General features: G+C 30.4%; 1 protein-coding gene across 8 annotated transcripts in view; it reads right to left on the bottom strand.

Moving 5' to 3' along the window:
• MSR1 (macrophage scavenger receptor 1) overlaps window positions 1-14,978 on the bottom strand; it is a 72,826-nt gene that overhangs the window by 46,529 nt on the left and 11,319 nt on the right. For 7 of the 8 annotated variants that reach the window (XM_039839326.1, XM_039839324.1, XM_039839331.1 and 4 more), the window contains 3 exons: window positions 14,392-14,505; window positions 7,256-7,665; window positions 3,283-3,469 (listed from right to left, as the gene is read on the bottom strand). In XM_039839326.1, coding sequence (XP_039695260.1) covers window positions 3,283-3,469; window positions 7,256-7,665; window positions 14,392-14,505 — 711 coding nt within the window. The remainder of the gene's footprint in view (window positions 1-3,282; window positions 3,470-7,255; window positions 7,666-14,391; window positions 14,506-14,978) is intronic. The other variant, XM_039839328.1, reaches the window with a different exon arrangement.

The following is a 14,978-nucleotide window of genomic DNA, read 5'->3' as shown; positions in this document are numbered from 1 at the left end:
TCTGAGATCGAGAGTTTACTGTTTCTTTAGTAAGTCAGCAACATAACTCTTTCATAATTATTATCCTTTCAATTATTTTGCATGTTACTGTGTATAGTAATTGTATATAGTTCTAATATTGGTGTATTAGTTCAATCATAACAAATACATCTGTTATTTCATAACATTCAGAGTTAAAAATCCCCCTCTGTGTATTTTTATACAAAATTACTGATATCAGGCATCTGAATCCCAGAGTAAGAAAATGAGGTAAATGTTTTCCTTAAAGAATTCTAGCTAGGCTTATTGAGTGCTACATTTTTATTGTTATTTTATTCTTCATGTAACATTAATCTCAGCTATTACATATAGTTTCATTTTTATCCATTGTTATAACTCTTCTACTACCTAGAACAAAATGTGGGAAGTATCTCAATAAATGTTTTCAGTATCTTTTAGATATTTTGAGGGGGTAGAAGTACACAGATCATAAACCACTCTTCTCTTAGCTTCTAGCATAGAACTCGATTTTATATATATATATATATATATATATATATACACGTCCATCGACCATAAAGGAATGTAGCAAGCTATTCTGCTATGCTATGGAAAAAAGAATGAAGAACTTTCAGGATACTTAGAGTCTATTGCAGTTGCTCTCTTTGTTCTGAGTTCTATTTAGCCTCTCAAAATTCTGTTCTATATTCACATCAATAACCACCTCTGTGCATCAATAAATGGACATAATAGTAACTGTCAATTCCTTTGCTAACATATATCAAAGAAAACTAAGTTAATACTGGCCAAAATGTATGATTTGTTTTATTTCAAGAAGCCATAAGACTTCACACTATTTTTTCTTCATCTTTAATACCTCCTAACTGTAGTTATAGGAATAATTCATAAATGCTATAGCAAAACTTTTCCATGAACAATTCCTTCTATAAAACAGACATACAAAATCTTCTATTTAGCTTCCTCCCTATGATTATTTTATTTGAAGGAAAACTAAGATTTCTATATAGCCCCAAGAAGTGTACTGATTTAGAATACTTAGTAATCAAAAATATCTGATCAAAATTATCCAGTTTACTGGCAAAGCAAACCCAGGCATATCATATTATTTAAAATCCTCAGATGACATGCTCATATGGGCAGCACATATACTAAAATCTTCAGATGATAACATAGCATAAATAATATCTGCCTAAATTTTCAGAGCTATGCTTCAAGGCTTATTCATTAAGATCATAATTTTTTTTACATTGTTCTCAATCTTGCCTCATATTTATATCATAAAAAATCTGCCAAATTGTCTAGGCTATTTCTGCTTAAACTTGCTCCTTTTTTTCCCTTCTTCTTTGAGTTTTCATGTTCACTGACTTAGATATATTTAATACGAAAGCAGCCTTAAAGACTGCTCAGTAGAACATACTCTCCAACAAACCATTTCACCATTTCAACAATTTGGTCCTCTAGACTCTAATTACTATAATTACTTGAGAAATACATTAAAATATCTTTGTCTCTTTTATCTTCATGACTACTTGGAAATTGTTAATATAAATAGAAGGAACACAAAGTAATGATGCTGATTTTACAAGCCACAAATGACAAAGCCCGCATTAATTTATACAATATGTCTCTTGGGCTATAGTTTAATAAATATTTATTAAAATCTTATTGTAATGGTTAGATGCTACAGAGAATATAAAAATAGTTCCTGATTTTAAGGAACTTATTGTTTCAAAAAAGATGCGACATTTCACTAAAAGATAGTATGAGATGCTTTTAGATATGACAATCATATTAAGAATTATTTTGTGAAAGAATACTTAATGTTCAACATTAAGCAAGATATAAAGGTCGGCAAGAGTATTACCGTGGTGGAACTGGAGAAGACTTCATGTAAGAGGTCACATATTAGATGAGCAGTCAATAATAGATATTTTCAGATACAATTGAAGAAGAAAGAGTATTTAAAATATTAAAGTCTTATCAGACATATCCTTGGCAAACACCTTCTCCCATTCAGAAGGTTGTCTTTTTGTTTTGTTGATGCTTGCCTTTGTTGTGCAAAACTTTTTAGGTTGATGTAGTCCCATTTCATTTTCCTTTTGTTTCCCTTACCAGCAGCTGCTAGGGAAAACTGTTTGGAGGTTCCTCAAAAAATTAAAAATAGAACTACCTTATGACCCAGCAATTCCACTCCTGGGTATTTATCTGAAAAAATCAAAAACACCGATTTGAAAAGGTAGACACACTCCTGTGTTTACTGCAACACTATTTACTAAATAGCCAAGATATGGAAGCAATTTAAGTGTCCATCAGCAGATGATTGGATAAAGAAGATGTACATATATACAATGAAATATTATTCAGGCACACACACACACACACACACACACACAAAACAAATCTTACCACTTGCGACAATATGGATGAACCTAGAGAGTATTATTGCTAATTAAAAGAAGTCAAACAGAGAAAGACAAATACCAAATGATTTAACTTACATGTGAAATATAAATAACAAAACAAATAAACCAAACAGAAACAGACACAGATACAGAGAACAAACTGATGGATTTCCAGATAGGAGGATGGGATGCGGGAACTGAGTGGAAAAGGTGAAGGGATTAAGAAGTACAAATTGGTAGTTAGGAAATAGTCAAGGGGATGTAAATATTATAATAACTATGTATAGTGCCAAGTGGGTACTAGACTAATTGGGGGGGTCACTTTATAAATTATATAAATGTCTAACCACTATGCTGTACACCTGTAACAAATATAAAATATGAAATGTCAACTGTAATTAAACAATAAAAAATAAAATAAAAACCAATAAGATTCAATTTACCTTGTTTTACAAACAACTGAAAAATTGACAAAGTTATGGTTATATTAAAGAGTTCAAAGACTTTTCTAATTAATAATACAATAGGATAAGAAGTAAGAAAGAATCTGGAAGTTTTAAAAAAGAGTTCGGTTTATGGACAGGTAGAGAACTTTGTGCCTTACAGAAAACTTGTATTAGTCTTCAGTAATAGGAAATATTTGAAACAATGACTCATTAGACTGTAAGGGATATTTCATTTTTTTTTTATCCCTTCCTTTTTAAAAAACACCAAGATACTGTTATCTTACCATATCTTAGTATGATCTCAAGATTCCCTCCTCTAGATATTTGTAGTAAATGTGTGCTGTTTTAAACTGTAGGATTTTGAATACTAAATTTCTGCATATATCAGCACATTTTAATATATCATTTTCTGGAGGAATAAAAAGATATTTTACCTTGAATTAAAGTGATATTTTTCAATGTCTGAGAATGTTCCCAATCTTTCAGTCTGAGATCATTAGTGATGTTGTTCAATAGTTTCACTTCTCCTTTCATTTCCTGTTCCAAATGCACTTGCTTTTCTTTCAGAGACATAATTTCTGCTGATGCATTGTACACACGCTCCTCTAATTTATTCATTTCCTGTGAAACATAGCAAGCATCTATAATTTTTGTTACACACTAAATTATCAAGTATTACATTTAGGAAACCCTGAAAACCAGGTTTTAAAATAACATAGTATTATATGAATATTATGTAATAATAATGTGGAAATTAGAGAACTCTTTTAAAACAGTAATTCTTTGGTTTTAAAACATTTCCTCTTTTGACTGAATGGCTGAATTTTCAAATCCTCGGCTCCCCACCCCCAACTAATGAGTATAGTTAGGTACGCTTCTATTCCCAAATATATAGATGTCAAAATACTAATTAAAAAAAAAAATCTTCTGGTATGTTTTTAAATTTATCTGAAGTAAAATTTATTTATACTGTGCTTAGAGTAGAAACATAGTATTCCAATTCTACGAATTTGATAGATTTGTATATTAAATTGTTTTATAGCAATAACAAAGTTTGATGCCATATTTCCCAGTGGTAATGAAGATTCAAGATAGCTTTTCAAATTCAATAAAATCTCAACTAGTATATTAACAATAGCTTACTTTCCATTTTTATTCCTCTGTATTTGAGGTTTCATTATGACTTTATGTTTTCAAATATATATATATTTTATATGTATTTATATACATGCATGCATCTAGAGAGATTGTGAGCAAAAGAGATTATACTTGTTTGATCTGGAATATGCTTTTACTTTTTACTCAATAATATATTAAGGGTATATTTACCTATTAAAATAGTTAGAGGTTGTCTTATTTTTAATAATTTAGTAAATTTTATGTGTTTTCATAATGTATTTGATTTCTATTGATAGAGTTTTGAGCTGTACATTTTTTACAACTTTAAATAATGCTGTAATGAATGGCATATTTTATATATATATATAAATATTTATTTTAAATATTTATATATATATATAAATATTTATTTTAAATATTTATATAAGTGCTTCTTTAGGACAGTTTCCTGAAAGTGGATCTGATCAAAAGGACTAAGTATTAACATTTTTGTTCAATACTGACACACTGCCCTCCAAATATATGGTACCATTTTTAAAATCTTATTAATTGTACTTTAGTGCCTATGTTTTGCACCAAAATACTAGATACCATCAATATATTTAAGTTTGCAGAGTAAGAGTAGACATAATAAATTTTTGTTATTTGATTTGCTTTTAGAGCTGTGATAAGGTTAGGTATCCAGTCATATAGTTTTTGACGATATTTTTCTTTATTACTTTTTCTTTAAGTCTTTCGCTTGGTTTTCCTTTGGGGATTGGCTTTTCTCTTTCGGATGCACCAAACCTTCTCATCTATTCTGGCGTCTTCTGTTTCTTTGTTCTACTTTTATCACATGTTCTGTCTTCGTGGTATGTTTTATGCTTTACTAAGTACTTTAAGTTTAACTGGCGATAAATTCTCATTTCTTATTTGCACATGGAAATAAACCAGGGGTGTATTGTTCCTAATTCAGGTATGAAGAGAACATTACACTTTCCTTGACTGGACTGGACAAGTTGAGGTGAGAGGGTCAAGGAAGTCAAGATGTAAAACTTTGTAAAAGAAATGAGCATACATCCAGATTTGCCTTCAATGGCACTGCGCTCAAGCAGAGAGGCTTATCAGTTTTCACTGCTCTAACTGTGCCTTCATTCACCCCAAACCTTGTTCTAAATTTGAATATCTCTACCCTCTACCACCTCTTCCCCTATACAATATGGTATAAAGGCGAAGCATGAACAAAGATGTTTGTAGAGCACAGCAACATAATAAATATGCTCAACTTAATTTAGGTGACTGCAAATTGCTGCAGGTATGCCATGTAGTTCCAGATATCGACAGAACAGAGGTCAGGGGACTAGCAGGTGATTTTGCTAATTAATACCCAGAAACCACCAATGTTTTTCTTAACTAAAGCTGAGGCTGCCATTTAATTCCCCTCTTTGGAAACTGCATGTGGTGCTCACAGTAGCCACATTTCATTTGAAAGAATTTATATTGGGAGGAGGAAAAGTACATTTGATTTTTTTTTTTTTAATTCTATACAAACAGCATCCACACACACCTTCTATAGTCTACCAACTATCAGCGGCTCTGCTGGACACAGGCATTTAATTTTGCAGTCTTACAGTCCTTTCTATGTGCAATGAAGATGATATATTTCTACCACTCTCTCTTATTTTGTGTCAATATTCTTCTCTTTTTTCAAATTAATGTTTGGTTTGTTCTTGATTAGTATTATACTGGTATTACTTTTAAGCCTTTTCTTCAAACATCATTTACTAACACACATATTTATTTACTTTACGTATTCCTTTATTTGGCTAAAGATTCAAATGTGAATAAAATTGTTTAAGCATGGGATGAGCATTCAAATATTGTTTGCAGTGAGCTCATGTGCGCACGCACACACACACACATACACACATTTGCACTTATCTAGATTCTAAATCTTTATAACTCACTACTGTCTTTAAAAAAATAAACACTGGCAGTTCCTCCATTTTCTTGTACTGCCATGCCTAAAACTAGGACTCCTCCAAAATACAAGTGCAATCCATCCAAACTCAAACAGTTCATTGATCACCAGATTTTGATTATTTCCATTTATTACCATGTTACCAATTGGATTTCAACCCCTCATTTATGTGTGTTCATAGATATTCAATAGTCCTTGCTAGATTCGGGGAATTATTAATATCAAATATATTATTATTCCTTCATTTTGTTCATGTTCTCTCTCTCCTAACCCTGTCTCACTGCTCCTCTGATTCTGTTTCTACACAAAGTAATATTTCCCTGCCTTCTTCTTTCCTTCAAACTTAATCAATTTCTACTCATAAATGATATTTTATTTTTCTCTGTCTCCCATATTCCTCAATTCTTATGCATAGTTTCTTCTTTGTGCATTTTCTCTAACCCCTCCATAGCCCTAGTCCTTGATATTCCAATAGCATTTGATGTGCTTAGATACTTATTAATCATGTGGGAAACATTAACAGTCAGAATTTGGAAAATTAGACATGGAATCAAAATAGAATATAAAGGTTGGTTGAAATGAGGTTCAACAACAGAGTCCCCATATTTAAAGAGCAATGTCATTGTCTTCTGACACCTTAAGATAAGGACCATGTAAACTTCAAAAATTCTGGGTGATTGCACCTTAAAATAATTAATGCACAGGATATTCTTTATTAACCTGTTTATTCTCTAGTCAATATTTTAGTTCCTTTTCATCAGATGTTATAATTTTAGAGGCTTTTCTTTGCTTTCCATAAGTGACGTCCATTTTTTTAAAATTACTGCTGTGTAATATTGCATCAATATAGAAAACAACCTCATTAATTAAGAATGAGTTTATTCAAGCAAAATTAACTAAAAAGATGCCAGCATTTTTTAGCTAACAATGGAAATTTTATAGGCTTCACATTGTAATCCTAGATTTTAAATATTTTATAATTTGAAGATTATTTTCATATGAGTAGTGAAGTTTTAGTTATGTTTTTCATGGAAAAGAACAAGTATAATTACTCAACCCCTCCCCCTGCCCCCAAGAAATACAATTTTGAAATAAGTGACCTGCTTCTTAATTTCATTCTCATCAATACAAAGTAATCCAGAGAGTTGACCACAGAATAATCTAGAACAGAAGAAAATTTTGATTCATGAGCTAAAGTCTGTTTTTGTAATGTTTTTTTCCTGATTGTCTGCAATGTTTTTGCAATGTTTTTTTCCTGATTGTCTGAGGAGATAGGATCGAAATGAACTCAAAGCCAGCATGTGATCTTTCAGTACAAAAATTCTTACCTTTTGTTGTTTAAATGTATTCTCTTGGACTTTGTCATTCAGTGTTTCAATATTGAGCTGCAAAGCAAGCAATGTGGTATTCAGACTTATTAATGACTTGGAGATTTCATCTATTGCATTTCCATGTTCCCGGACTGAGTAAACCAAGGTACTCAGCTGGAGAATAACATCATTAAATCTCTGATCAGTCATGTCACTGAAATTCTGGAAATGTTCTGAATCTATGAAATTGGCTTGTATATCTGAAATATACTGAATTCTCTTCTCCATGTTGCCCATATTTTCCATAACTTCTTGAAATTTTATTTTATCTTCGCTGTCATTTCTTTTTCCCAGGAGACTTTGAGATATTTCATTGGCATAAATTGAACCAACTGTGCAATTCTTCATTTCCCACTTTAGGAGTTGAGCTGTATATTTAAGTGAAAATAAACAGAGTCATGACCTGTCTTGTTAAATGCATACACCATTTCATTCCGTATTACTGTATTACATGTCATTTCATTCCATTCCATTCTAACATTTTAAATGCTATCCTAAATCAGATATTTATTTTAAGTATAAGATATATAAGCCACAGTAGGCATATTGCTGAGAAGATGACAGTCTCCTCTTCCCACTTTACATTAAAATTTATTCCAAGATTAAGTCATTCTTTCTGAATTGCTGCTTATATGAATCTTCTGGAGCACTGCATTTGGCTTTTCCATTAAGATAAGTTCTACAAATTATAAAGCTCATTGCATCCTAGTCCTTGGGTCTGTCGTTAGGATAAAAGGACATAATGCTTAACACAACATCTGAAATTAACATGTTGAATATGTTAGCTGTTATCAAGATAAATGAGAATGATGACAAAAAAACATGTAGTAAAAGTAGAGATATTAGTGTTATCTACCGTTAAAGTAAGTTGTTGGTCCATTTTCTCACCCTGTTACTAAGTGGTCAGAGAATTGTCATTTTCAGTTCATGCAGGCCTAAATAATAGTGGTACAGAAAACTGGACAAATAATTTTTTTACTTTAAAAATATTGTTTTTATAAAATTACTCTTTTCCTATCATAAAATATATATTCAAAGCAGAAAATTTAGAAAAGATGAATAATAAGGAAAAGTAATTTTACCATTAATCTCTTTGTCCTGAGTTAAATGCTAACATTTTGATGTATCTATATATATCAACTCTATCCCTGTCTTTATTATCATATTATTATTACAAAAGCAAAATTATATTTTATTCACAATCTGGAAACTACTTTTTGGTTAATATTATATTATAAAGATTTGCATATTATTTGGTATTGTTTTACAAAAATAATTTTAGTAATTACATTATATTCTATGCATGGATCTACCAGATTTATTTAACAATACCTCTACATATAGTTTGCTTCTGTTTTCACTAATATATTTAATAAAGTTTTGATAAAGTCTTGTGTTTTTTCCTAAAGAAAAGAATTCGATTAAATGGTATTTTGGGGACATACAGAACTTCTGACATATATTTCCGAAGAGGCATATGCTCTCTAAACAAGCTAATTATCCTCCTGAAAAGAACTAGAGCAATATATTTACAGTTTAAAAAAATGAAAACCATAAACATTAACTTTGCAGATAAAAATAATACATAATTATGCACAATGAAGAAAATGTTAAACATTATTTATCACTAATCAGTGAAGGAAGGTTAAGATTTTGTTGTATTTCCAAATCTAATATTTATCTCTGTTATTTATACCTTTTATCTACATATATATCAGTCTCTTATTTACATTTGTTTGAATGTATAAGATTTTCCATATTTGACCACTATTAAGCAATAAAAAAGAATAACTTCATATAGTTTAAAAATATATCTACATAATCATTTATACCTAATCTGTAAGTTTTTTGAGTAAGAATGATATTGCAATACTACCAGCTTTATCAGCTTTTGAAAATTAAATGAGATAACACATGAAAAACATTTAGTTCCCACCCTTAGCTTAGGTATCTGTTACATAAGAAATCTAACTATGGGAGGTGAACACGCAATGTAAAGTATATATGCCTTACTGTTAAAGTGTACAGTTGAAATTTATTGGATTTCATTAACCAATGTCACCATAAAATAATTAATTAATTAATTGATTTTAAAAAAAAAGAATCGAGCTGTCATTCTGGAATCTAGCTGTACCCCTCATTATCAACTGGGTTACTCTGGACAAATTACTTATCTTCCTGCTTAGGTTTCCTTAAAGATCTAAAAGTAGTAATTACCTCAACGGTGGTGCTGAGGATGAATAAGATAAGGCATGTTAAATCCTGTAGCACACAGATGGCACATATGAAAATTCTATTCAAATTTAAGTGTCTTTTCCATGCAAGATGTTATCTTAGTTATAGAGAAAACTATTTTTACCACCTTTACTTAAAGAAATTGATGATGGTTGCTATTACAATCATTATAAAGTATATATGCAATTAAATTTCAATTTTAAAAAACACTTTATATCGTATTTTCCTAGTTACATTCTCTTTAAAATTAGCATATTTGAATTAATAAAATATGTGAGACTACATTTTGATATGATCCACAACAGAGACCATATTGAGAGTGTATTAATTTATACTTAATTTATCAATAAATTGGGCAAAAAAGTATGTTTTTGAGTTAGATTTCATCACATTTATTCAGCTATGTGTGAGGAGCAAGTTTTGGATTGACAGGCTCATTCATCCATTCATCAATTCTATGATTTACTTATTTAGCACCTATGATATATAAAGCACTGTTTAAGCAACTCTGGGAATATAAGACTGATTTAATATGGATTTTGATTTTAAAAATCAGAAACCCAAATTAACAACTCTTACAAAATTATCTTCAAGTTGTCCCTTAAAATTTTTCCTTTTATGATGATGATTATTGCTACTTTTAGTTAACAGTTAAGAATTCAGGTTCTGAATTAGAACTGTCCAAGTTAGCAATTCTTAGTCTTTCCTTTATAAACTGTGGCCTTGGGCAGGTTAATCTGTCAATGCTTCTATTTCACTTTTGTATAAATGGATACAATAGTCAATGTTTAAATAATTAAATGAACTAACATGTGTAAAGTGCTTAGATCACTTTCTGGCATATAATAAGCATTTGATAACTTTCAGCTTTTTTGTTATTAATATTTTGGATTCACTATCTGTATGCCCAATATCGATAACCAGGGCAAATTAATATTGTGTAGTATAAAAAACTGGGGATAAGTTGAGTATTCTGATGAACACTGTAGTCTCTGTGATTTATTTTACTAGGCAAATTGATCTAATTTCTCAACCATATAATTTTATTTTCACTAGAAACACTTTCTATTTTACATGGGTAAAACAACTCTTTTTCACAGTATGAAAGAGAATACCTCACTTGACAAAATGTCATATGACCAAGCGTTTTTATTCAACATCAAGTTCAACATAAATTGATAATAAAGGCTGCATTTTGCTTATATATTTAAAAACACAACATCACTTGTCTCAAATTCTGAATGAACACTATTTTAATCCTTACTTTCTTTAAACATGTTTAAGTCTGTATCATAAATCTCGGTAAAGAATGCCAGAGTTTATATTTTCAAATGTTCATTTTTTTCAATATCATTGGAGACATAATGGCATTTTTTTTTATTTTTCTATTTAACGTTTGAAAGGAGACAAGCTTTTATGGTTTGTGCATAGACCTAGGGAAAGAGCTATATTTGATTCTACAGATCACATTTACTCTTTCATGTTGATAGTATCTCGTCCTACCGAAAATTTATATTATTTTGAGCTAAAGAATCTTCACTATTTCAGTAATAATTTATATACATTAATACTAGATTATACTTTATTGTCCAGAGACCTTAGTATGTTGTTATATTACTACAGTGATCCAGTAGCTTCTTTAAGAAAAGATCACATGAAAAATCTTTTGCACCAAAAAAGAAACCATCAATAAAACAAAGAGGCAACCAACTAAACAGGAGAAGGTATTTGTAAGCAACTCCTCTGATAAGGGGTTAATATGCAAAATACAGAAAGATCTCATACAACTCAACAACAACAACAAAAAATAAACAATCCAATTAGAAATTGGGCAGAGAACATGAACTGACACTTCTCCCAAGAAGACATACAAATGGCCAACAGATATATGAAAAGATGCTCAACTTCACTAGCTATTAGGGAAATGCAAATCAAAACCACAATGAGATACCACCTCACACCTGTTAGAATGGCTGTCATCAACAAGACAAGTAATAACAAGTGTTGGAGACATTGTGGGGGGAAAATGAACCCTCATACACTGCTGATGGGAATGTAAAGTTGTACAGTCACTATGGAAAACAATATGGAGGGTCCTCAAAAAATTAAGAATAGAATTACCATATGACCCAGCAATCCCTCTTTTGGGTATCTACCAAAAAAATTTGAAAACATTTATTTGTAAAGATATATACACACCAATGTTCATTGCAGCATTATTCATAGTGGCCAAGACATGAAAACAATTAAAATGCCCTTCAATAGATGATTGGATAAAGAAGATGTGGTACATATGTACACTGGAATATTAAGTGAAATACTGTCATTTGTGACAACACAAATGGATCTAGAGATTATTATGCTAGGTGAAATAAGGCAGACAGAAACAGCTGAGAATCATAAGATTTCACTTATACATGGGATATAAAACTGAAAGCAGCAAACAAACAAGACAAACAAACAGAGACTCATGAAAACAGACAATAGTTTAGTGGTTACCACAAGGAAAAAGGGGAGGGAGAGAGGTATGTAAAGATAAAGGGGGGTCAAATATAAGGTTAGAAAAAGAAAGAATTTTGGTATACACACAATACAGTATACATAGACATATTACTAAACAGTACGCTGAAACCTATATAATTTTATTAACCAATGTCACCTCAATAAATTTAATTAAAAAAATAAAAAGTAAAATAAATAAAATAAAATAGAGGTCACATATGGACATTTTATAATTAAGAAATATCTTTTAATGTATAAAACACTTTAAATTGGTTTTTATGTACAATATTTGACTTCATCCATCAATTCATATTTGCCAAAACACTTTAAGGCTATATTTTGTCTATAATTGTAATTTTTTATACTAAGTAAAGTTATGCATTATGTTTTAGTTCCTTTTTTTTTTGAAAAATATTCTGATCTACAACTTAAGTTTTAAATGAATTGTCAATTGTTTATTATTCAAGTATAATAGACATAATAAGATCTATTCCAAATTCTGGTGAATTTGGGTGCTAATATAAACTTAAAAGATTTGAACATTTTTAACTTCTTGTCAATATTAATAGGTATCTGTTGTATTTTTAGGAAACAAAACCACTTCAGATTAATCATTGTCAATCCTAGAATAAATATATTGACTTGATCACATTTTCTAATAGCCCAGAGGTTTTAAACTTGGGTAGAACACTAAATTGTTTTCAGACTTGAGTCTACGTTCTGCATGAGCTTATTAGAAAGAAGTCGCACTTCCTTGCGTTGGCTTTAGAGGCTATGGTTTGTGAAGGTGATGAAATTTACTCAAATTTGAACTTGCTTATAGCTAATAATTCCAAATAGTAAAGCATCTTTCAGTTTTGCACTTTAAACTGTAGATAAGCATGATACATAAACATTATGCAGATAACCTCAGTTCATCAGGAAGTTAGTTTAATGACAGATACATCAGGTTTTTTCATTCATGTGGCTGTAGTTGGTTTGATTTGTTGATTGGTTTAGTATGTTGTGGTTAGGTTTTGTTTTCATTTGCTTTTAATGGCCAAAATAGGAATTGATTTTTACCTGGCTAAAATTATGGCAATTCTGTTTGTCGTTTGTTCTTGGTCAACCATATTTTTTTCTAAAAATCCAATTACACTGGGAGATAGTGGACCATAGAGGTTAGAAGTCAAAAGTTATGGATGAGAACTCCAGCTCCACTACTGAACAGTCTCAGTTTGGCTGTTTTTGTGTATGTGTATGTATGGATAATGAGGATAAGCACATGTCTGCTCAGGTGTAACTGTAAAGGTGTATTAAGATAATCTATGGAAAATTTATAGCCCAGTGCTTGAACATAGTAAATGCTCAAAAATTATAGCTATTGTTACAATTGTTGTACTATCATCATTTCTTTCTTAGCAGAATGCTGGCTCTGTCTTAGAATATTCCTGTAGGTTGCCTCTTAACAGAGGAAGTTTGTCCTTGTATTTAGGAGCATTTACTTGTTACGCTGATTAGTGTGCACATAAAAATGTATCTTACTCTCAGCCTATCACTTGTTAGAGCATATATCCAGACATGTTGCCAGTCACAGAGAAGAGCTACAAGGTATATAAATTTAAATGCCAATTAAATTCATCAAAAATGTTACAGAAGGGAATAATATTTACAGATTTGACTGTTATATGCAAGTCACCCCTGTGAAAACCTTCAATTCTATCACTATTTCAAATCACACTCTCCAAAGGAATATGTATCTGACGTCATATTGAGCTCAAGTAAAGTGTTTTTTTTTTTTCTTAAGGAAATGCTATCAAGTTATTTTTAGAGATGTTTTAAATAATGGCCTTATGAAACATGTGGCCATATAAACTGTAAAGATATTACTGAAGTATAGGCCATTATTTTTTAAGGTTTCTTTTTGAAGACATTTCTTTCTGCTCTCAATACTAACGGTAGAAAAACTTTACCTGAACAACTGGCTTGTTTTTATATTTTAGGTATTGTTAATGTAAATGATCATGTTAATTTCTTCACATTGGCAACTAGAATATCATGAAATTCGTAATCAACTACGAGATGTCTAGAGGACTTCGGGGAATAACATATTTTTGAAATGGTCTAATCTCCATCTTAACCTTCACATATCTATATTTTTATCTTAATCTTATATTTCGTATTCTATTTCTTTTTACTATTTTCCACTTAATAACAATATATTTTTATTTAATAAATTTGAAGAACACTTTATGACATAAAGTTTCCCTTATGACTCTCATATGCCAAGAAAAAAAACCCCAAATGTTTCTTTTTGCTTCTACAATAACTAATCTACAGGGTAAGTTGCTGGGCTTTAGAACTCTAGAATACTCTACCTGCCACTATTCCGATGGTAGGTATGAGAATTATAAACACCAGGAGGTAAAGAGCAATCAGCGCAGCTTTGAAGGACTTCAGTTTCTCTTGAAGGCCAAGGCCATTTTTAGGATCTAAGAAAACAAAAGCCCAACTTGTTAGAAAACTTAATCTTCTTAGTTAATTATAATTTTTGTGATGTCCAATTATATTGTTACTGCCAAGCCCATTGGAATAAAAACGGAAAAAAAAAATAGGTCCTCATTTATTCAGTAGGAAGCATAAGGAACAATCACAGAAAGAGCCAAAACAGAGGTCACTATGAACATTTGATTTACTTCTCCATTAACTAAGTAGCCATGAAAAAATGACTATCTTCTACAAGTTGTACTTATCTCATTTGAGGGCATTAGTTGGCAAATTTTAATATTTATACCAAAATATGCAAACATAAATTTTATTTTTTTGTTTCATCTGTAGATATATTCAAAGTAAAAATAAAATTTCTCAAGTAACTATATAATTACGATTTTTTCTGATTTTAAGTAAGATAAGAAAAACATTTATTTTCAATGATAATTATATAAATTTTCTTTTCTAATAACTT

This window comes from Pteropus medius, unplaced genomic scaffold, assembly GCF_902729225.1.
Source record: "Pteropus medius unplaced genomic scaffold, Ma_sr-lr_union100, whole genome shotgun sequence".
In the NCBI taxonomy this organism is placed as follows: Eukaryota; Metazoa; Chordata; class Mammalia; order Chiroptera; family Pteropodidae; genus Pteropus; species Pteropus medius.
Note: the sequence above shows the minus strand (reverse complement) of the source record. Positions and strands in the feature narration are given on the sequence as shown.